General features: G+C 55.7%; 2 protein-coding genes across 2 annotated transcripts in view; one reads left to right on the top strand and one right to left on the bottom strand.

Moving 5' to 3' along the window:
• LOC136618030 (gastrula zinc finger protein XlCGF66.1-like) overlaps positions 1–24,925 on the top strand; it is a 461,032-nt gene that overhangs the window by 173,409 nt on the left and 262,698 nt on the right. The window lies entirely within an intron of this gene.
• On the bottom strand, positions 656–12,452 carry LOC136617784 (zinc finger protein 660-like). Its single transcript, XM_066594283.1, has 4 exons — positions 12,273–12,452; positions 11,500–11,662; positions 10,811–10,901; positions 656–1,802 (listed from the first exon to the last, which is right to left on the bottom strand). Exons 1-4 carry the CDS (start codon positions 12,428–12,430, stop codon positions 985–987), a joined length of 1,230 nt encoding a protein of 409 aa, XP_066450380.1. The 5' UTR covers positions 12,431–12,452; the 3' UTR covers positions 656–984.

Genomic DNA, 24,925 nt, shown 5'->3' on the forward strand with positions numbered 1-24,925 from the left:
CTCCCATAGGAGTCTATGGGATTAGGCAGCATATTACATATTACAGATAGAAAATAGGTCCAGACTAGAGATGAGCGAGAGAGAGAGTCAGTCAGTCTCTCTCTTTAAAAAAAAAAAACAGGCACGTCACAGCGGGGACGCCAAAAACCAGGACGGGGTCGAACACGACTTGATGCTCGTTCGAGTAACGAGCACCATCGTGTACGCGAATACTCGACCGAGCATCAAGCTCGGCAGAGTATGGTCACTCAACTCTAGTCCAGATCTATCTTTTCTGACTGGACATAAAAACGGCCAGCCGGAATGTGCACTGTGTACGCTATCTTTACCAGATAGCTGTTTTTACGCACTAACTGGACGGATGCATTGGAGTTCAATGCATCAAATAGTCACGATTGTTGTCCAGCGCTTTTGCACTGCAAAATTGCACGATAACACGCTCATGTGAATAAAGCCCAAGGCTGGTGAGCGGGGTCGCTCTTCTTGGGGTGCTTACTCTGCAGTGGAGGACCATTTAGGTGTCATTAGGGCCAGCAGCAGTCCCCCCCCCCCCCGATGTGGTACTTGGATTGGTTGGAGAGCGGTTATTTGTCGCGGTTTTTTTATATTTGAAGGTAGAAATAAGAGTTATATTTTTACAAGGAGGGGTTTTATTCAGTGATTATTACAGTAATAAGAAGGCTCATGGCGACAATTCAGGGTCGCTGCTCTGGGAGTAAACCAGGATCTTCTCTTCCTTCTATCCACAATACTTCTCCTCCATGGATCGTGCTCACAGGTCACCCCAGGTACATAGAATTTGGTTGTTTGGCAGATCCAGTCTGATTTCACCTCAAAATAATCTCTCTTACTGGATGTTTAATGTCTGTAAATAACTGTTGGGTTACATTTTTTCTGTGAATCACAATCTGGTTTCTTCTCTGTGTGAATTCTCTGAAGAGTTTCAAAATTTGATTAAATTATAAAACATTTTTCACATGTAGATCAAAAAGGCTTCTCTCCTGTGTGACTTCTCAGATGATTAGCCAGATCCGGTATACTAACAAAATATTTCTCACATTTTAAACACGAGTATTTCTCTTCCGTGTGATTTTTCAGATGTCTATTAAGACCTGATTTATTTATAAAAGTTTTCCCACATTCTGTACATGAATACGCCCTCTCTCCTTTGTGAGTTTTCTGATGATCTGTAAGTTTGCCTTTAGTAATAAATCCTCTCCCACATTCTGAACATAAATATGGTCTCTCTCCTGTGTGATATCTCTGATGTACGACAAGATCTGATTTATTTGTAAAACATTTCTCACATTCTGAACAAGAAAACGGCTTCTCTCCTGTGTGACGTCTCTCATGTATAACAAGGCTCGCTTTACTTCTAAAGCTTCTGCCACATTCTGGGCATGAATACGGTTTCTCTCCTGTGTGAATTCCCTCGTGTTTATCAAGTTTTGATTTATGTGAAAAACCTTCCCCACATTGTGGACATGAATACGGCTTCTCTCTTTTGTGAATTTGTATGTGTAGATTAAGGTTTGACCTACGTGTTAACTGTTTTCCACATTCACCACATTGATATCTTTTCTCTCCAGTCTGACCGACACTTGTGGTAACCATCTGTGATTGGTCAGGAGAAGGTTCCTCATGATTAGGTGGATTATATGATGGATCTGTACTGTGAAGTCCTGGAGGTACATTAAGAGGAATGAGGTTTTCTCCTGAAGAGCGCTGCACGATATCTTCATCTTCTGCTTTATAATTTACCGATAACATGAAGTTTCCCTCAGAAGTCTCACGGAGATTTCCTGAAGGGATTTAAAGTGGATTTCAGGATTTTTTTTCATATAATTTACAAATTTAGTACATTCCTATTAGGCTAGAAACACACATGATCCCATTAAGTAATTATTTAGATGCCACAGGAAAACTGAACACATGTCTAAACAGCCAGGTAGGAGGTAGGACTCTCCACCAGAGCCACATCAGCCTTTCCCTCCCTGAGATTTGATTGATGGGTTAGGATGGTAGCCCAGAGCCTACTGAAGACTTCCAGTGATGTCATGTGTGAATGCCTATTCCCCCTTTCCAATTCAGTGTTGCCCCTCGTCCGCTCCAATGCTGTCCTGCATACTGTCACATAATATAGAGAACAGCCTCTGACATGGGAGTGCTGTCCTGAATACTGCTGGAAACATGTGTTGGCCATCGTCTGACTTCGGAGCTATGCAGGTAAATCTTAATGTTGGATGAGGTCTGACACAGGATTCTTAAAAAAAATTGCTAATAAAATCATCATGACATCATTCCCTCTTGCTTTTGTGCGACCCCCGATGTCCACAGAACCATGAAGCTAATCACCTGTAGCATGACATGTCTGGTATCCACTTGTAGGTGACTACATGACACATGGCGGCCATAGCTCCCCTACTGTAGGGCCTCCAGGGGAATATGGCCACATGCTACATTGGGTTTTCATCACTCAGCCCTCCCATCAGTGATGTCTAAAGGAAGGACGGCACAGGGGTGACTCAAAGATACTCTAGAACTAAGGGGAATCCCCTCCCCAAATGGTCGGAGCCAGGAGGGGCATCTAATACCAGCCTGTCACCCCATCCAGGCACCAGATGATTGGAAGCGCCTTCATAGACTGGGATTTCCTATTATTTTCGATGTTTCTGTATTTGTAGCTCCTCCCCTTCTGTAAATATCTCCGTCGGTATATTTGTATCGAAGCTCTGCGGACCGTTCTTAGAATAAAGCTTTATTAGTCGTCCTTGGATGCTTTAAGCGATGCATAACCCCGACGTGTGTTAGTCATGTCGGCTGGTGGAGACAGAGGTGGCTGACCTACCTGTCAGAAACGGTCAGTGGTGGCAGAGAGGGGCATGCAGGAAGTGGGGGGCTGGAGGTAAGTCGACCCTCCGGCCGGTCCCTGGGTGCCGTACATTACAGGTAGGTGACTATCGGACCCACAAACCCCGTCATCTGTGACAACCCCAACTCCATAAAAGATGTACCTACCCCGAATAGTGCTGGTAAGTACTACCGGCTGCTCTGCACCATAGAGATCACAAAAACAACGGCGCTCCGAGGAGGGACTGAATGTTATAAGGACTTCACAACACTTCTAATCGCTTTGTTCTTCCTGGTTACAGCTGACCAGGTCATGTGACTGCTGCAGCCAATCACTGGCTAGAAGAAGTCCCTGCTGTGGTCAGTGATTGCTGCAGCAGTTACATGACCTGGAAGAACAAATGCAATGGACAGGTAGAGGGGGAATTACAAGATAAATGAAATGATTAAAAAAAAATATATATATATAAGGACGTCTAGTCGGGAGATGCTTATGGAAGTATATATTGTGAGGGATTAGCTTTTAGGATCGGTAGCAACCTGGGCATAAGCAGTCAGAGACAGTGACACATGGGATAAAGTCTTTAGTCCAGGCTTCGCCTGGGTTTATTTCAGTGCAAACAAAGCAAAATACAGGCCTTAACTTCAGGCAAACATAACGTAAATCCTGCTCGTCCGAGCACTTACTATACATGGAGCGTCCCTGTCTACACACTGGAAACCAAATGGCTCCTGCACACAGCCAGCCAGGACTCTCAGACTTGCAAAGGTCTCAGCTCTCCTCCCAGGCCCTGTAGGCCCAGGCTTTATAAGGCCTGGTACCAGCCTCACCTGGTACGTGGGAGTGGCCATCCCACCCTTCGCTTTGACCACTCCAGGAAAAGCCGGCCCGGATTATGTGGCTTGGAGCCACTTACACACTACAACGTGTCAGTGACTTAATGTTACTGACACCATACTGCCGGCTTCCTCCACCGAGCCCAGGCTGCTCGTGGCACGTATCTGCCCAAGTGCTCCCTAAAGCCGCATAGGAGAGCATCCTAGGCGAAATGTAATGGCCCTCCAGCACTTTGCCGGTCACTGTCTCACATACCCTCCCCCTCTGTTCGAGCCTGTGGGGTCGGACACCTTTAGCCGCCATGCAATGCGTCCTTGACAAGGCATCGGCATTGCCCTGTAGCTTTCCTGCCCTGTGTTCAACAGAGAAATTGAAGTTTTGAAGTGTCAGGAACCACCTAGTGACTCTGGCGTTTCTTTCTTTTGCCTGTGACATCCAGGTTAAGGGAGAGTGGTCTGTGACCAGCCTGAGGTGCCGACCTAGAAGGTAGTATTTTAGGGATTCCAGGGCCCACTTGATGGCTAGGCACTCCCGCTGAACGATACTGTAATTTTTTTCCGCTGGCGTGAGCTTCCTGCTCAGATATATCACGGGATGTTCCTCTCCCTCTACTTCTTGGGACAGAACTGCTCCCAGTCCCACGTCGGACGCGTCTGTTTGAACGACAAATTCTCTTTTAAAATTGGGTGTGACTAACACTGGACGTCTACAGAGGGCCCGTTTTAACTCTTGGAACGCCTTTTCTGCATCAGGGTTCCACTTGACCATGACTGACTTACTGTTCTTGGTCAAGTCTGTTAGGGGTGCTGCTATGCTAGCAAAGTTTTGCACGAACCGCCTATAGTACCCTACAATGCCTAAAAAAGCTCTCACCTGCTTTTTAGTAATGGGTTGTGGCCAGTCCTGAACAGCTTCAACTTTATTGACCTGGGGTTTTATAATACCCCTGCCTATTACATACCCCAGGTATCGTGCTTCTTCGAGGTCTATGGCGCACTTCTTTGGGTTTGCTGTGAGCCCCGCTTTTCTAAGGGAGTTCAGTACTGCCTGTACCTTGGGTAGATGGCTGTCCCAGTCTTCGCTAAAGATGATGATATCATCTAAATAGGCGGACGCATATTGAAGATGGGGTTTGAGTATGATATCCATCAATCTTTGGAAGGTTGCTGGGGCTCCATGCAAACAGAAGGGTAGGCAGATGTACTGAAACAACCCTTCTGGTGTGGCAAACGCAGTCTTTTTTTTCGCGCTCTCTGTAAGGGGAACCTGCCAGTAGCCTTTAGTAAGGTCGAGAGTGGAAAAGTATCTGGCATGACCCAGTCTCTCAATTAACTCGTCCACTCTCGGCATTGGGTATGCGTCAAATTTTGACACGTCATTTAGCTTCCGGAAGTCGTTACAGAAGCGCAGAGAGCCATCAGGTTTTGGTATCAGCACGATAGGGCTGGACCATTCGCTTTTCGACTCCTCAATTACTCCGAGGTCTAGCATTTTCTTGACCTCCTCTGAGATGGCTCGTCTGTGGGCTTCTTGAACCCTGTACGGTTTCAACTGAACCTTTACCCCTGGTTCAGTTATAATGTCATGTTTTATGACACCAGTATGCCCTGGTATATCGGAGAACACATCCGCATTACGTCGTATAAATTCCCTAGACTCTTGCTGTTGGGACTTGGACAGGGACCCTCATACACACACCTCTGGGACCTCACCATGGGGGGTGCTCACTGCAGTCAGGACTTCTCTGTCCTTCCATGGCTTAATTAGGTTTACATGGTACAACTGTTCTGGTTTCCGCCTACCTGGCTGGTATACCTTATAGTTTACCTCTCCGACTTTCTCAATTATTTCATAGGGCCCTTGCCATTTTGCTAGGAATTTACTTTCTAGGGTGGGCACCAACACTAGTACCCGATCCCCAGGGTTGAAGCTTCTCACCTTGGCGGACCGGTTATATACCCGGCTTTGGGCTTCTTGAGCCTGCTGTAAATGTTCTCTAACAATGGGCATGACCGCCGCAATTCGATCTTGCATGAGGGAAATGTGTTCAATAACACTCCTGTAGGGGGTGGACTCGTGCTCCCAGGTCTCCTTAGCTACATCAAGGAGCCCTCGGGGATGTCTACCATAAACTAATTCAAAGGGAGAGAACCCAGTGGAGGATTGTGGGACTTCACGGATTGAGAACATTAAATATGGCAGCAGACAGTCCCAGTCCTTCCCATCCTTTTTGACTACCCTTTTTAGCATGCTTTTTAGGGTCCTATTAAATCTCTCAACCAGACCATCCATCTGTGGGTGGTACACAGACGTCCGTAAGTGCTTAATATTCAGCAGCTTACACAATTCCTTCATGACCTTTGACATAAAGGGGGTTCCTTGGTCCGTCAGGATCTCTTTTGGTATGCCCGTGCGGGAGAACATGTGAAGTAGTTCCTTTGCAATACCCTTGGATGACGTATTGCGTAACGGAACGGCTTCAGGGTAACGGGTGGCATAATCTACAACCACTAATATACGTTGGTGACCCCGGGCAGATTTTACCAAGGGCCCAACTAGATCCATAGCGATCCGCTCAAACGGCACCTCTATGATGGGCAAGGGCACTAAGGGGCTCCGGTAATGGGGCATAGGAGCTGTTATTTGACACTCCGGACACGATTCACAGTAACGTTTTACATCACCATGTACCCCAGGCCAGAAAAAAATGCTGAAGGATGCGTTCCCTAGTCTTTTCGCTCCCGAGATGACCTCCCAGCACATGCTTGTGCGCCAGGTCTAAGACCATCCTACGATAGGACTGAGGTACCACCAGCTGTTCCGCAATCTCCCCACGGACCTTGTCAACCTGATACAACAATTCCTGGTTGACTGCCAGGTGTGGAAACACAATATCAGCCCCTGGAAATTGAGGCTCCCCATTTATCACTTTAACATTTTCCCTGGCTTTTACTAAGGTGGGGTCTCGGAGCTGCTCAGTTCTGAAATTGGCACGTGAGACCTCTAAGTCAGGCATAGCAACCACTTCGTCCTGTACCTCCGTCTCACCCGCTAGTACTGTTAAGGGAAAGTTATCCCCATTCTCTTGGGTCACCCCTACTGCTGGAACCGTACCCTCAGGGTCAAACGGTTCTGGACACACATCATACACCCTTGCATCATCATGAACCTTATTTGCAGACGACCCTCGGTGTCGCCACAAGTCCCAAAATAGGGGAAAGTCTCTCCCAAGGATCACGGTGTGCATTAAGGATTTTACGACGCCCACCTCATGGGTGGCAAGTCCACACGGAGTCTCAAGTCTTACAAGGGCAATAGGGTACTCCTTGGTGTCCCCATGCACACACACAACCCCCATGCGAGGGCCGGTAATGGTTGTGGGATCGACCAAGCTGGAATGTACCAGCATAACCAAGCTCCCTGAGTCCAGTAGAGCTGTCACTGCAAAGTCATTCACCTTTATGTGACATAATGGTCGATCAGTCTCTGACACAGTCTCTGCAGAACATACTGGCCATGCGAACATTGACCTCCGCCGGGCAGAGTCACAGTCCATTGGTTCCACGGTAAGTGGACAGTTGGCGGCAATATGCCCGGGCTCACGACAGCGCCAACACAGTATGGGGCCCCGGTCCTTTTGGGGTTCTACCCGGGACCGGACTGTCCAGTTGGGACTCCTCTTCTGTCCCAAATGATCCCCCTCTGAGCCGCCTCCCTTTGGGACACTTTTGACACCCCTTACATACGGAACAGTCTTACCAGGTGCTCCGGTCGACTTGCTGTTCCCGGGGTGGGAACGTCGAGGAGGCACGGCTTGCAGTAAGTCCTCCGTGGCTTTATACCTCTCGACGAGGCTCACGAGTTGGTCCACGTCCTGGGGACCCCCTTGTCCCACCCAGCGCTGGATTGTGGGGGGCAACGAGCGGATGAATTTGTCCAGAACAACTTTTTGCACAATCTCCGCTGGGGTCGACTCCTCCGGTTACAGCCACTTTCTCACCAGGTGAAAGAGGTCGTACATCTGGGAGCGGGCTGGCAGGTGGTCAGCAAAAGTCCAGTTGTGCACCCGTCGGGCCCGCACTTGGGTATTCACGCCCAAGCGTGCCAGGATCTCACCCTTGAGTTTAGCATAGTCCTTGGCATCCTGCTCACCGAGGTCAAAATAGGCTTTTTGGGGTTCCCCCGTCAGGAAAGGCGCTACTACTTCCGCCCACTGAGGCGCCGGTAAGTTCTCCCTCTCGGCCACTCTCTCAAAGACCGCGAGATAGGCCTCAATGTCATCGGTGGCCGTCATCTTCTGTAAGGCCGCCTGTACCGCGGTACGGGTGGTGGGGAGCGAACTAGCCGATCTCTGCACACTTTGCGCCACCGCCAGGAGTTGCTCTTGCAGCTGTTGGTTAACCCGCTGTTGCTCCTGCAAGGCTAAACGATTGGCTTCCACCAGTAGAGCATTAGTCTCAGCCTGAGCTCTCATGGCCTCCTCATGGATCTTTTGCTGGGTCGCCGTCATTAGCGTCAGCTGTTTCATCAGATCCTCCATCTTGGCTGTATCTGTTGGCTGTGCCAGTGCAGCTTTCACCCAGGACATGGGGGTTAGAGCACTCTCCCATCAATCTCTGTTGGGGCGGTTGCCCTTAGCAACGGTTCTCCAGCTGCTGCAGCAAAATGTCCATTAATTGGTGTATGTCTCTTTAAGACCGCTGCCCGCATCCAAACACCATATGTGAGGGATTAGCGTTTAGGATCGGTAGCAACCTGGGCATAAGCAGTCAGAGACAGTGACACATGGGATAAAGTCTTTAGTCCAGGCTTCGCCTGGGTTTATTTCAGTGCAAACAAAGCAAAATACAGGCCTTAACTTCAGGCCAACAGAAAGTAAAGCCTGCTCGTCCGAGCACTTACTATACATGTAGCGTCCCTGTCTACACACTGGAAACCAAATTGCTCCTGCACACAGCCAGCCAGGACTCTCAGACTTGTAAAGGTCTCAGCTCTCCTCCCAGGCCCTGTAGGCCCAGGCTTTATAAGGCCTGGTACCAGCCTCACCTGGTACGTGGGAGTGGCCATCCCACCCTTCGCTTTGACCACTCCAGGAAAAGCCAGCCCGGATTATGTGGCTTGGAGCTGCTTACACACTACAACGTGTCAGTGACTTAAAGGGGTTGTCCCGCGAAACAAAGTGGGGGTAAGCACTTCTGTATGGCCATATTAATGCACTTTGTAATATACATCGTGCATTAATTATGAGCCATACAGAAGTTATTCACTTACCTGCTCCGTTGCTAGCGTCCCCGTCTCCATGGTGCCGTCTAATCGTCAGCGTCTAATCGCCCGATTAGACGCGCTTGCGCAGTCCGGTCTTCTCCTTTGCTGAATGGGGCCGCTCGTGCCGGAGAGCGGCTCCTCGTAGCTCCGCCCCGTCACGTGTGCCGATTCCAGCCAATCAGGAGGCTGGAATCGGCAATGGACCGCACAGAAGCCCTGCTGTCCACCGAGGGTGAAGATCCCGGCGGCCATCTTCACAAGGTAAGTATGAAGACGCCGGACCGCGGGGATTCGGGTAAGTACTGTTTTTTTTTTTTATCCCTGCATCGGGTTTATCTTGCGGCGAACGGGGGGGGGCTATTGAAAAAAAAAAACCCCGTTTCGGCGCGGGACAACCCCTTTAATGTTACTGACACCATACTGCCGGCTTCCTCCACCGAGCCCAGGCTGCTCGGTGGCACGTATCTGCCCAAGTGCTCCCTAAAGCAGCATAGGAGAGCATCCTAGGCGAAACATACCTGCCCTCCAGCACCCTGCCGGTCACTGTCTCACAATATGTATATCACGTCGTGACGCCACTGTTCCCACACCGATATTCTATGCGACGGAGTAATAAACACTGGACAAGTGTATGGTACTTCGGGAAAACTTTACATACAGGTAATTACAGGTAGATTCACGGGAGCAGTTACAGGCAGAAGATCGGAGGGTGGGAGGTAAATATACACATGAGCGATACAGCCCTATAGTCCTGGACATTATATTTATATCTATCAATCTATCAAGACGAAAGCCCTCACTGACTGACTCACTGACTGACTCGCCACTAATTCTCAAACTTCCCAATGTCGTAGAAACTTGAAATTTGGCACAAGCATAGACTATCTCCAAAAAAGGAAAAGTTAATGGGTCCCAACTCGATTATTCAATTCTAGCGCAAAATAATTAGTGTCCAAATTTTACGTACGGAATCTAATTCTCTCACTTCCTGATGTCATTTTATATAAAGGAAACGTTGCATGGTTACCTCCACGTGGTGTTTCCTGGGTAACGCAGAGAACTATGAAAAATAATGAACATATGTTTTTCCGGTATCTCTAAAGTAACCACGACTTCATAAGATTTTCCGTGTGAACACCAGATAAACACCAGTACCAAATTAACTCGGGCGAAGCCGGGTATATCAGCTAGTATAATATATATATATTTATTACACATGCATACACACGTACTTAAACGACAGCTTAGCCTAGAAGCACTCCGCATGTTACTCCACGTGGGAGTAAAAGCCTCGTACCTCTATGTGGTGATCCTATTGGCGGACGGCCACACAGGAAAAATAACTGCTGTGATGTGAACAGGTACCTGGTTGGTGTAGGATATTGGGGGTATTGGGGGTTGTGCGCTCGCTCTTTCTCTGGACTGGACTACAGGTAGTCGTTCTTCTTCCTCCATCTTCACCAACATGGAAGCTGATGGTGCTCCCATGCAGCTCTGTGTTAGCACTACAGTTGGAGACCAGATGGAACGCTCTTCCATACAGATTTTAGACTAGACTCCCTTCCCACTCTCAGACACTCAGTTGTACCACATGACACAGTAAGATAGATACAATCAGCAGCAGAGCTGACAGGCAATGATATATGGGAGTTAACCCTTCCGACGCTGCAGCTGTGCAACACACAAACAGAAGATTGACATGACACTTGTGCACAGTGCATCTACATGAGCCAACACGTGTATGACACATGGAGGGGAGCGGGATGACAGTCTGGGACATTAGACAAGGCGCTTGTGAAGCAATTAGAAGTGACAGGAAAAGCCTTTTAATAAACCCCCCAGCTCATCATCACCTACCTGCGGGACCGTCCTCCTGCACCTCACTCTTCCACGGGTGATCGCCCCTCATCCTCTCTTCTTCTACCTCCACTTTAATATCATCTTCACCCTGATGTGTCATATGGGATAATTCAGTACAATATGGCGGAGAGGTGGGAAATCAAACCGACCGCCGAAATGTATGTCTGCAGGAGGAGAGAGCTCCACCCCCTATATAGAGCTCCACCCCCTATATAGAGCAGGACCAGAGCTCCACCCCCTATATAGAGCAGAAGGAAAGCGCTCTACCCCCTATATAGAGCTCCACCCCCTATATAGAGCAGGACCAGAGCTCCACCCCCTATATAGAGCAGGACCAGAGCTCCACCCCCTATATAGAGCAGGACCAGAGCTCCACCCCCTATATAGAGCAGGGGCAAAAGGCTTCACTCCCTATATATAGGAGGGGCAAAAAGCTTAACCCCTATTTAGAGGACAGGCAAAAAGCTCCACCACCTATATAAATGAGGGGCAGAAAGTTAAATCCCTATATAGAGCAGGAGCAGAGCTCCACCCCCTATATGGAAGAAAAAGCTCCACCCCATATATAGAGAATAGAGCTCCATCCCCTATCTACAGAAGAAGCAGAGAGCTCCACCACCTATACAGAGCAGAACCAGAGAGCTCCACCCAATTGTAGATGTAATACAGGGCTCAGCGCCATTTACCTGCAGCTTCTCTGGGGCATCTTCCTCTGGGCGGTCATGAGTATGTGGAAGACAGGGACATCTCTCTGGGAGGTTTCTCCTCCCGACTGCATCTGTGGAGACACACAGTGATGGGAGAACGTAGGTGACCTCATAGCTGCTGCCTCTTACCTGCTGACCTCGCCTCCAGCATGGCGGCCGCGTACACATCCCGCCGGCCCTCTACATACTCCCACTCCTCTTACCTGGTGACTCCGCCTCCATCATGGCGGCCCCGTACACATCCCTCTACATACTCCCACTCCTCTTACCTGGTGACCCCACCTCCAGCATGGCGGCCGCATACACATCCCTCTACATCCTCCCACTCCTCTTACCTGGTGACCCCACCTCCAGCATGGCGGCCGCGTACACATCCCTATACATACTCCCACTCCTCTTACCTGGTGACCCCGCCTCCAGCATGGCGGCCGTGTACACATCACTCTACATACTCCCACTCCTCTTGCCTGGTGACCCCGCCTCCAGCATGGCGGCCCCGTACACATCCCTCTACATATTCCCACTCCTCTTACCTGGTGACCCCACCTCCATCATGGCGGCCGCGTACACATCCCTCTACATACTCCCACTCCTTTTACCTGGTGACCCCGCCTCCAGCATGGCGGCAGCGTACACATCCCTCTACATCCTCCCACTCCTCTTACCTGGTGACCCCGCCTCCAGCATGGCGGCCGCGTACACATCCCGCCGGCCCTCTACATACTCCCACTCCTCTTACCTGGTGACCCCACCTCCAGCATGGCGGCCGCGTACACATCCCTCTACATACTCCCACTCCTCTTACCTGGTGACCCCGCCTCCAGCATGGCGGCCCCGTACACATCCCTCTACATACTCCCACTCCTCTTACCTGGTGACCCCGCCTCCAGCATGGCGGCCCCGAACACATCCCTCTACATACTCCCACTCCTCTTACCTGGTGACCCCGCCTCCAGCATGGCGGCTGCATACACATCCCGCCGACCCTCTACATACTCCCACCCCTCTTAACTGGTGACCCCGCCTTCAGCATGGCGGCCGCGTACACATCCCACCGGCCCACTACATCCTCCCACTCCTCTTACCTGGTGACCCCGCCTCCAGCATGGCGACCCCATAGACATCCCTCTACATCCTCCCACTCCTCTTACCTGGTGACCCCGCCTCCAGCATGGCGGCCGCGTACACATCCGCCGGCCCTCTACATACTCCCACTCCTCTTACCTGGTGACCCCGCCTCCAGTATGGCGGCCGGGTACACATCCCTCTACATCCTCCCACCCCTCTTACCTGGTGACCCCGCCTCCATCATGGCGGCCGCGTACACATCCATCTACATCCTCCCACTCCTCTTACCTGGTGACCCCGCCTCCAGCATGGCGGCCGCGTACACATCCCGCCGGCCCTCTACATCCTCCCACTCCTCTTACCTGGTGACCCCGCCTCCATCATGGCGGCCCCGTACACATCCCTCTACATCCTCCCACTCCTTTTACCTGGTGACCGCGCCTCCAGCATGGCGGCCCTGTACACATCCCTCTACATACTCCCACTCCTCTTACCTGGTGACCCCACCTCCAGCATGGCGGCCGCGTACACATCCCTCTACATCCTCCCACTCCTCTTACCTGGTGACCCCACCTCCAGCATGGCGGCCGCGTACACATCCCTATACATACTCCCACTCCTCTTACCTGGTGACCCCGCCTCCAGCATGGCGGCCGTGTACACATCACTCTACATACTCCCACTCCTCTTACCTGGTGACACCACCTCCAGCATGGCGGCCGCGTACACATCCCTCTACATCCTCCCACTCCTCTTACCTGGTGACCCCACCTCCAGCATGGCGGCCGCGTACACATCCCTATACATACTCCCACTCCTCTTACCTGGTGACCCCGCCTCCAGCATGGCGGCCGTGTACACATCACTCTACATACTCCCACTCCTCTTGCCTGGTGACCCCGCCTCCAGCATGGCGGCCCCGTACACATCCCTCTACATATTCCCACTCCTCTTACCTGGTGACCCCGCCTCCAGCATGGCGGCCCTGTACACATCACTCTACATACTCCCACTCATCTTACCTGGTGACCCCACCTCCATCATGGCGGCCGCGTACACATCCCTCTACATACTCCCACTCCTTTTGCCTGGTGACCCCGCCTCCAGCATGGCGGCCGCGTACACATCCCTCTACATCCTCCCACTCCTCTTACCTGGTGACCCCGCCTCCAGCATGGCGGCCGCGTACACATCCCGCCGGCCCTCTACATACTCCCACTCCTCTTACCTGGTGACCCCGCCTCCAGCATGGCGGCCGCGTACACATCCCTCTACATACTCCCACTCCTCTTACCTGGTGACCCCGCCTCCAGCATGGCGGCCCCGTACACATCCCTCTACATACTCCCACTCCTCTTACCTGGTGACCCCGCCTCCAGCATGGCGGCCCCGAACACATCCCTCTACATACTCCCACTCCTCTTACCTGGTGACCCCGCCTCCAGTATGGCGGCTGCATACACATCCCGCCGACCCTCTACATACTCCCACCCCTCTTACCTGGTGACCCCGCCTTCAGCATGGCGGCCGCGTACACATCCCACCGGCCCACTACATCCTCCCACTCCTCTTACCTGGTGACCCCGCCTCCAGCATGGCGACCCCATAGACATCCCTCTACATACTCCCACTCCTCTTACCTGGTGACCCCGCCTCCAGCATGGCGGCCGCGTACACATCCGCCGGCCCTCTACATACTCCCACTCCTCTTACCTGGTGACCCCGCCTCCAGTATGGCGGCCGGGTACACATCCCTCTACATCCTCCCACCCCTCTTACCTGGTGACCCCGCCTCCAGCATGGCGGCCGCGTACACATCCCGCCGGCCCTCTACATCCTCCCACTCCTCTTACCTGGTGACCCCGCCTCCATCATGGCGGCCCCGTACACATCCCTCTACATCCTCCCACTCCTTTTACCTGGTGACCGCGCCTCCAGCATGGCGGCCCTGTACACATCCCTCTACATCCTCCCACTCCTCTTACCTGGTGACCCCGCCTCCAGCATGGCGGCCGCGTACACATCCCGCCGGCCCTCTACATACTCCCACTCCTCTTACCTGGTGACCCCACCTCCAGCATGGCGGCCGCGTACACATCCCTCTACATACTCCCACTCCTCTTACCTGGTGACCCCGCCTCCAGCATGGCGGCCCCGTACACATCCCTCTACATACTCCCACTCCTCTTACCTGGTGACCCCGCCTCCAGCATGGCGGCCCCGAACACATCCCTCTACATACTCCCACTCCTCTTACCTGGTGACCCCGCCTCCAGCATGGCGGCTGCATACACATCCCGCCGACCCTCTACATACTCCCACCCCTCTTAACTGGTGACCCCGCCTTCAGCATGGCGGCCGCGTACACATCCCACCGGCCCACTACATCCTCCCACTCCTCTTACCTGGTGACCCCGCCTCCAGCATGGCGACCCCATAGACATCCCTCTACATCCTCCCACTCCTCTTACCTGGTGACCCCGCCTCCAGCATGGCGGCCGCGTACACATCCGCCGGCCCTCTACATACTCCCACTCCTCTTACCTGGTGACCCCGCCTCCAGTATGGCGGCCGGGTACACATCCCTCTACATCCTCCCACCCCTCTTACCTGGTGACCCCGCCTCCATCATGGCGGCCGCGTACACATCCATCTACATCCTCCCACTCCTCTTACCTGGTGACCCCGCCTCCAGCATGGCGGCCGCGTACACATCCCGCCGGCCCTCTACATCCTCCCACTCCTCTTACCTGGTGACCCCGCCTCCATCATGGCGGCCCCGTACACATCCCTCTACATCCTCCCACTCCTTTTACCTGGTGACCGCGCCTCCAGCATGGCGGCCCTGTACACATCCCTCTACATACTCCCACTCCTCTTACCTGGTGACCCCACCTCCAGCATGGCGGCCGCGTACACATCCCTCTACATCCTCCCACTCCTCTTACCTGGTGACCCCACCTCCAGCATGGCGGCCGCGTACACATCCCTATACATACTCCCACTCCTCTTACCTGGTGACCCCGCCTCCAGCATGGCGGCCGTGTACACATCACTCTACATACTCCCACTCCTCTTACCTGGTGACCCCACCTCCAGCATGGCGGCCGCGTACACATCCCTCTACATCCTCCCACTCCTCTTACCTGGTGACCCCACCTCCAGCATGGCGGCCGCGTACACATCCCTATACATACTCCCACTCCTCTTACCTGGTGACCCCGCCTCCAGCATGGCGGCCGTGTACACATCACTCTACATACTCCCACTCCTCTTGCCTGGTGACCCCGCCTCCAGCATGGCGGCCCCGTACACATCCCTCTACATATTCCCACTCCTCTTACCTGGTGACCCCGCCTCCAGCATGGCGGCCCTGTACACATCACTCTACATACTCCCACTCATCTTACCTGGTGACCCCACCTCCATCATGGCGGCCGCGTACACATCCCTCTACATACTCCCACTCCTTTTGCCTGGTGACCCCGCCTCCAGCATGGCGGCCGCGTACACATCCCTCTACATCCTCCCACTCCTCTTACCTGGTGACCCCGCCTCCAGCATGGCGGCCGCGTACACATCCCGCCGGCCCTCTACATACTCCCACTCCTCTTACCTGGTGACCCCGCCTCCAGCATGGCGGCCGCGTACACATCCCTCTACATACTCCCACTCCTCTTACCTGGTGACCCCGCCTCCAGCATGGCGGCCCCGTACACATCCCTCTACATACTCCCACTCCTCTTACCTGGTGACCCCGCCTCCAGCATGGCGGCCCCGAACACATCCCTCTACATACTCCCACTCCTCTTACCTGGTGACCCCGCCTCCAGTATGGCGGCTGCATACACATCCCGCCGACCCTCTACATACTCCCACCCCTCTTACCTGGTGACCCCGCCTTCAGCATGGCGGCCGCGTACACATCCCACCGGCCCACTACATCCTCCCACTCCTCTTACCTGGTGACCCCGCCTCCAGCATGGCGACCCCATAGACATCCCTCTACATACTCCCACTCCTCTTACCTGGTGACCCCGCCTCCAGCATGGCGGCCGCGTACACATCCGCCGGCCCTCTACATACTCCCACTCCTCTTACCTGGTGACCCCGCCTCCAGTATGGCGGCCGGGTACACATCCCTCTACATCCTCCCACCCCTCTTACCTGGTGACCCCGCCTCCAGCATGGCGGCCGCGTACACATCCCGCCGGCCCTCTACATCCTCCCACTCCTCTTACCTGGTGACCCCGCCTCCATCATGGCGGCCCCGTACACATCCCTCTACATCCTCCCACTCCTTTTACCTGGTGACCGCGCCTCCAGCATGGCGGCCCTGTACACATCCCTCTACATACTCCCACTCCTCTTACCTGGTGACCCCGCATCCAGCATGGCGGCCGCGTACACATCCCGCCGGCCCTCTACATACTCCCACTCCTCTTACCTGGTGACCCCGCCTCCAGCATGGCGGCCCCGTACACATCCCGCCGGCCCTCTACATCCTCCCACTCCTCTTACCTGCTGACCCCACCTCCAGCATGGCGGCCGCGTACACATCCCGCCGGCCCTCTACATACTCCCACTCCTCTTACCTGGTGACCCCGCCTCCAGCATGGCGGCCCCGTACACATCCCTCTACATCCTCCCACTCCTCTTACCTGGTGACCCCTCCTCCATCATGGCGGCCGCGTACATATCCCTCTACATCCTCCCACTCCTCTTACCTGGTGACCCCGCCTCCAGCATGGCGGCCGCGTACACATCCCTCTACATCCTCCCACTCCTCTTACCTGGTGACCCCGCCTTCATCATGGCGGCCGCGTACACATCCCGCCGGCCCCCTACATACTCCCACTCCTCTTACCTGGTGACCCCGCCTCCAGCATGGCGGCCGCGTACACATCCCTCTACATACTCCCACCCCTCTTACCTGGTGACCCCGCCTCAATCATGGCGGCCCCGTACACATCCCTCTACATCCTCCCACTCCTCTTACCTGGTGACCCTGCCTCCATCATGGCGGCCGCGTACACATCCCGCCGGCCCTCTACATACTCCCACTCCTCTTGCCTGGTGACCCCGCCTCAATCATGGCGGCCCCGTACACATCCCTCTACATCCTCCCACTCCTCTTACCTGGTGACCCCGCCTCAATCATGGCGGCCCCGTACACATCCCTCTACATACTCCCACTCCTCTTACCTAGTGACCCCGCCTCCAGCATGGCGGCCCCGTACACATCCCTCTACATCCTCCCACTCCTCTTACCTGGTGGCCCCGCCTCCATCATGGCGGCCGCGTGCACATCCCGCTGGCCCTCTACATACTCCCACCCCTCTTACCTGGTGACCCCGCCTCCAGCATGGCGGCCCCGTACACATCCCTCTACATCCTCCCACTCCTCTTACCTGGTGACCCCGCCTCCAGCATGGCGGCCCCGTACACATCCCTCTACATACTCCCACTCCTCTTACCTGGTGACCCCGCCTCCAGCATGTCGGCCCCGTACACATCCCTCTACATCCTCCCACTCCTCTTACCTGGTGACCCCGCCTCCAGCATGGCGGCCCCGTACACATCCCTCTACATCCTCCCACTCCTCTTACCTGGTGACCCCGCCTCCAGCATGGCGGCCGCGTACACATCCCGCCGGACCTCTACATACTCCCACTCCTCTTACCTGGTGACCCCGCCTCCAGCATGGCGGCCGCGTACACATCCCTCTACATACTCCCACTCCTCTTACCTGGTGACCCCGCCTCCAGCATGGCGGCCCCGTACACATCTCTCTACATCCTCCCTCTCCTCTTACCTGGTGACCCCGCCTCCAGCATGGCGGCCCCGTACACATCCCTCTACATCCTCCCACTCCCCTTACCTAGAGACCCCACCTCCAGCATGGCGGCCGCGTACACATCCCGCCGGCCCTCTACATACTCCCACTCCTCTTACCTGGTGACCCCGCCTCCAGCATGGCGGCCGCGTAAACATCCCTCTACATCCTCCCACTCCTCTTACCTGGTGACCCCGCCTCCAGCATGGCGGCCGCGTACACATCCCGCCGGCCCTCTACATCCTCCCACTCCTCTTACCTGGTGACCCCGCCTCCAGCATGGCGGCCGTGTACACATCCCGCCGGCCCTCTACATACTCCCATTCCTCTTACCTGGTGATCCCGCCTCCAGCATGGCGGCCCCGTACACATCCCTGTACATCCTTCCACTCCTCTTACCTGGTGGCCCCGCCTCCATCATGGCGGCCGCGTACACATCCCGCTGGCCCTCTACATACTCCCACCCCTCTTACCTGGTGACCCCGCCTCCAGCATGGCGGCCCCGTATACATCCCTCTACATCCTCCCACTCCTCTTACCTGGTGACGCCGCCTCCAGCATGGCGGCCCCGTACACATCCCTCTACATACTCCCACTCCTCTTACCTGGTGACCCCGCCTCCAGCATGGCGGCCCCGTACACATCCCTCTACATACTCCCACTCCTCTTACCTGGTGACCCTGCCTCCAGCATGGCGGCCCCGTACACATCCCTCTACATACTCCCACTCCTCTTACCTGGTGACCCCGCCTCCAGCATGGCGGCCCCGTACACATCCCTCTACATACTCCCACTCCTCTTACCTGGTGACCCCGCCTCCAGCATGGCGGCCCCGTACACATCCCTCTACATACTCCCACTCCTCTTACCTGGTGACCCCGCCTCCAGCATGGCGGCCGCGTACACATCCCTCTACATACTCCGACTCCTCTTACCTGGTGGCCCCGCCTCCATCATGGCGGCCGCGTACACATCCTGCCGGCCCTCTACATCCTCCCACTCCTCTTACCTGGTGACCCCGCCTCCATCATGGCGGCCCCGTACACATCCCTTTACATACTCCCACCCCTCTTACCTGGTGACCCCGCCTCCAGCATGGCGGCCGCGTACACATCCCTCTACATACTCCCACCCCTCTTACCTGGTGACCCCGCCTCCAGCATGGCGGCCGCGTACACATCCCTCTACATACTCCCACTCCTCTTACCTGGTGACCCCGCCCCCAGCATGTCGGCCGCGTACACACCCCGCCGGCCCTCTACATACTCCCACTCCTCTTACCTGGTGACCCCGCCTCCAGCATGTCGGCCGCGTACACATCCCTCTACATCCTCCCACTCCTCTTACCTGGTGGCCCCGCCTCCAGCATGGCGGCCCCGTACACATTCCTCTACATACTCCCACTCCTCTTACCTGGTGGCCCCGCCTCCAGCATGGCGGCCGCGTACACATCCCGCCGGCTCTCTACATACTCCCACTCCTCTTACCTGGTGACCACGCCTCCAGCATGGCGGCCCCGTACACATCCCGCCGACCCTCTACATACTCCCACCCCTCTTACCTGGTGACCCCGCCTCCAGCATGGCGGCCGCGTACACATCCCGCCGGCCCTCTACATACTCCCACTCCTCTTACCTGGTGACCCCGCCTCCAGCATGGCGGCTGCGTACACATCCCTCTACATACTCCCACTCCTCTTACCTGGTGACCCCGCCTCCAGCATGGCGGCCCCGTACACATCCCGACGGCCCGCTACATACTCCCACTCCCCTTACCTGGTGACCCCGCCTCCAGCATGGCGGCCGCGTACACATCCCTCTACATCCTCCCACTCCTCTTACCTGGTGCCCCCGCCTCCAGCATGGCGGCCCCGTACACATCCCTCTACATACTCCCACTCCTCTTACCTGGTGGCCCCGCCTCCAGCATGGCGGCCCCGTATACATCCCGCCGGCCCTCTACATACTCCCACTCCTCTTACCTGGTGACCCCGCCTCCAGCATGGCGGCCCCGTACACATCCCTCTACATACTCCCACTCCTCTTACCTGGTGACCCCGCCTCCAGCATGGCGGCCGCGTACACATCCCTCTACATACTCCCACTCCTCTTACCTGGTGACCCCGCCTCCAGCATGGCGGCCCCGTACACATCCCGCCGGCCCTCTACATCCTCCCACTCCTCTTACCTGGTGACCCCGCCTCCAGCATGGCGGCCCCGTACACATCCCTCTACATCCTCCCACTCCTCTTACCTGGTGACCACGCCTCCAGCATGGCGGCCCCGTACACATCCCGCCGACCCTCTACATACTCCCACCCCTCTTACCTGGTGACCCCGCCTCCAGCATGGCGGCCGCGTACACATCCCGCCGGCCCTCTACATACTCCCACTCCTCTTACCTGGTGACCCCGCCTCCAGCATGGCGGCTGCGTACACATCCCTCTACATACTCCCACTCCTCTTACCTGGTGACCCCGCCTCCAGCATGGCGGCCGCGTACACATCCCTCTACATACTCCCACCCCTCTTACCTGGTAACCCCGCCTCCAGCATGGCGGCCGCGTACACATCCCTCTACATCCTCCCACTCCTCTTACCTGGTGACCCCGCCTCCAGCATGGCGGCCGCGTACACATCCCTCTACATCCTCCCACTCCTCTTACCTGGTGACCCCGCCTCCAGCATGGCGGCCCCGTACACATCCCGCCGGCCCTCTACATCCTCCCACTCCTCTTACCTGGTGAACCCGCCTCCAGCATGGCGGCCCCGTACACATCCCGCCGGCCCTCTACATACTCCCACTCCTCTTACCTGGTGACCCCGCCTCCAGCATGGCGGCCCCGTACACATCCCGCCGGCCCTCTACATACTCCCACTCCTCTTACCTGGTGACCCCGCCTCCAGCATGGCGGCCCCGTACACATCCCGCCGGCCCTCTACATCCTCCCACTCCTCTTACTTGGTGACCCCGCCTCCAGCATGGCGGCCCCGTACACATCCCGTCGACCCTCTACATCCTCCCACTCCTCTTACCTGGTGACCCCGCCTCCAGCATGGCGGCCCCGTACACATCCCTCTACATACTCCCACTCCTCTTACCTGGTGACCCCGCCTCCAGCATGGCAGCCGCGTACACATCCCTCTACATACTCCCACCCCTCTTACCTGGTGACCCCGCCTCCAGCATGGCGGCCGCGTACACATCCCTCTACATACTCCCACTCCTCTTACCTGGTGACCCCGCCCCCAGCATGTCGGCCGCGTACACATCCCGCCGGCCCTCTACATACTCCCACTCCTCTTACCTGGTGACCCCACCTCCAGCATGTCGGCCGCGTACACATCCCTCTACATACTCCCACTCCTCTTACCTGGTGACCCCGCCTCCATCATGGCGGCCCCGTACACATCCCTCTACATCCTCCCACTCCTCTTACCTGGTGACCCCGCCTCCAGCATGGCGGCCCCGTACACATTCCTCTACATACTCCCACTCCTCTTACCTGGTGGCCCCGCCTCCAGCATGGCGGCCGCGTACACATCCCGCCGGCCCTCTACATACTCCCACTCCTCTTACCTGGTGACCACGCCTCCAGCATGGCGGCCCCGTACACATCCCGCCGACCCTCTACATACTCCCACCCCTCTTACCTGGTGACCCCGCCTCCAGCATGGCGGCCGCGTACACATCCCGCCGGCCCTGTACATACTCCCACTCCTCTTACCTGGTGACCCCGCCTCCAGCATGGCGGCCGCGTACACATCCCTCTACATACTCCCACTCCTCTTACCTGGTGACCCCGCCTCCAGCATGGCGGCCGCGTACACATCCCTCTACATACTCCCACCCCTCTTACCTGGTGACCCCGCCTCCAGCATGGCGGCCGCGTACACATCCCTCTACATCCTCCCACTCCTCTTACCTGGTGACCCCGCCTCCAGCATGGCGGCCGCGTACACATCCCTCTACATCCTCCCACTCCTCTTACCTGGTGACCCCGCCTCCAGCATGGCGGCCCCGTACACATCCCGCCGGCCCTCTACATCCTCCCACTCCTCTTACCTGGTGAACCCGCCTCCAGCATGGCGGCCCCGTACACATCCCGCCGGCCCTCTACATACTCCCACTCCTCTTACCTGGTGACCCCGCCTCCAGCATGGCGGCCCCGTACACATCCCGCCGGCCCTCTACATACTCCCACTCCTCTTACCTGGTGACCCCGCCTCCAGCATGGCGGCCCCGTACACATCCCGCCGGCCCTCTACATCCTCCCACTCCTCTTACTTGGTGACCCCGCCTCCAGCATGGCGGCCCCGTACACATCCCGCCGGCCCTCTACATCCTCCCACTCCTCTTACCTGGTGACCCCGCCTCCAGCATGGCGGCCCCGTACACATCCCTCTACATACTCCCACTCCTCTTACCTGGTGACCCCGCCTCCAGCATGGCGGCCCCGTACACATCCCTCTACATCCTCCCACTCCTCTTACCTGGTGCCCCCGCCTCCAGCATGGCGGCCCCGTACACATCCCTCTACATACTCCCACTCCTCTTACCTGGTGGCCCCGCCTCCAGCATGGCGGCCCCGTACACATCCCGCCGGCCCTCTACATACTCCCACTCCTCTTACCTGGTGACCCCGCCTCCAGCATGGCGGCCCCGTACACATCCCTCTACATACTCCCACTCCTCTTACCTGGTGACCCCGCCTCCAGCATGGCGGCCGCGTACACATCCCTCTACATACTCCCACTCCTCTTACCTGGTGACCCCGCCTCCAGCATGGCGGCCCCGTACACATCCCTCTACATCCTCCCACTCCTCTTACCTGGTGACCCCGCCTCCATCATGGCGGCCCCGTACACATCCCGCCGGCCCTCTACATACTCCCACTCCCCTTACCTGGTGACCCCGCCTCCAGCATGGCGGCCCCGTACACATCCCGCCGGCCCTCTACATACTCCCACCCCTCTTACCTGGTGACCCCGCCTCCAGCATGGCGGCCGCGTACACATCCCTCTACATACTCCCACTCCTCTTACCTGGTGACCCCGCCTCCAGCATGGCGGCCCCGTACACATCCCTCTACATCCTCCCACTCCTTACCTGGTGACCCCGCCTCCAGCATGGCGGCCGTGTACACATCCCGCCGGCCCTCTACATACTCCCACTCCTCCATGGAGAAATAGACGGCCACATCCTGACACCTTATAGGAACCTGACAACACAATATCCAGTCATCAGCCAGAGCCCCCCGCTAGAATGTCCCCCCACATTCCCCGCAGTCACCTCTCCTGTCAGCAGCTCCGTCATCTTGTTGGTGAGTTCTAGAAGCTTCTGGATCAGGGAGTGAGGATGGATGATGGGAGTCGCTGTCTTCTTCACTGCTGTGTACTCCTGTGGATGGAGGGAGACGCTCAGGGATGGCCCAAATACAAGACAGATGGGAGGAATGGAGGGAAGTTCACCTCTCCGGTCAGCAGGTAGATGATCTCCCAGGTGACGGCTAATATCCTTCCGCTCATCTCCGTGCCGTCCATCGGGGCCTGAGGAGAGAGAGGTCACAGGGTACCGGCTGATAACAGAGAGCGCAACCCCTTTACTGCTGTATATATATATCCTCTGATACCGGCTGATAACAGAGAGCGCAACCCCTGTACTGCTGTATATATATATCCTCTGATACCGGCTGATAACAGAGAGCGCAACCCCTGTACTGCTGTGTATATATATCCTCTGATACCGGCTGATAACAGAGAGCGCAACCCCTGTACTGCTGTATATATATATCCTCTGATACCGGCTGATAACAGAGAGCGCAACCCCTGTACTGCTGTGTATATATATCCTCTGATACCGGGTGATAACAGAGAGCGCAACCCCTGTACTGCTGTGTATATATATACTCTCATACCGGCTGATAATAGAGAGCGCAACCCCTGTACTGCTGTGTATATATATCCTCTGATACCGGGTGATAACAGAGAGCGCAACCCCTGTACTGCTGTGTATATATATACTCTCATACCGGCTGATAATAGAGAGCGCAACCCCTGTACTGCTGTGTATATATATCCTCTGATACCGGGTGATAACAGAGAGCGCAACCCCTGTACTGCTGTGTATATATATGCTCTCATACCGGCTGATAACAGAGAAAACAACCCCGATGTCAGCTTACCGTACTGCTGTATATATATTTATATATCCTCTGATACCAGCTGATAACAGAGAGCGCAGCCCCTGTACTGCTGTATGTATATATATATATATCTCCTCTGATACCGGCTGATAACAGAGAGAACAGCACACCAGGACCTGCTCTGTATACACTACAGGAGCTGAAGGACCTGTGATGATGTCACCGTCATGTGACCAGAGGGCCAGGCACAGTAGTGGAACGCAAATATATGCTGACGGCTGTGATCATGTGACATGAAGGGGCGGGGCTTACTATGCAGAGCAATAAATAGAGGAAGTGATGAAAAGATTTAGTCC

This window comes from Eleutherodactylus coqui, chromosome 1, assembly GCF_035609145.1.
Source record: "Eleutherodactylus coqui strain aEleCoq1 chromosome 1, aEleCoq1.hap1, whole genome shotgun sequence".
Taxonomy (NCBI): domain Eukaryota; kingdom Metazoa; phylum Chordata; class Amphibia; order Anura; family Eleutherodactylidae; genus Eleutherodactylus; species Eleutherodactylus coqui.

Coding starts and splice junctions, on each gene's coding strand:
- LOC136617784 (XM_066594283.1), bottom strand. CDS start 12,430: ATGTGTTCGGGGCCGCCATGCTGGAGGCGGGGTCACCAGGTAAGAGGA. Junction 11,663..12,272: donor ACGCGGCCGCCATGCTGGAG/GTGGGGTCACCA, acceptor GCCATGCTGGAG/GCGAGGTCAGCAGGTAAGAG. Junction 1,803..10,810: donor GCAGGAGGACGGTCCCGCAG/GTAGGTGATGAT, acceptor AAATCCCTTCAG/GAAATCTCCGTGAGACTTCT.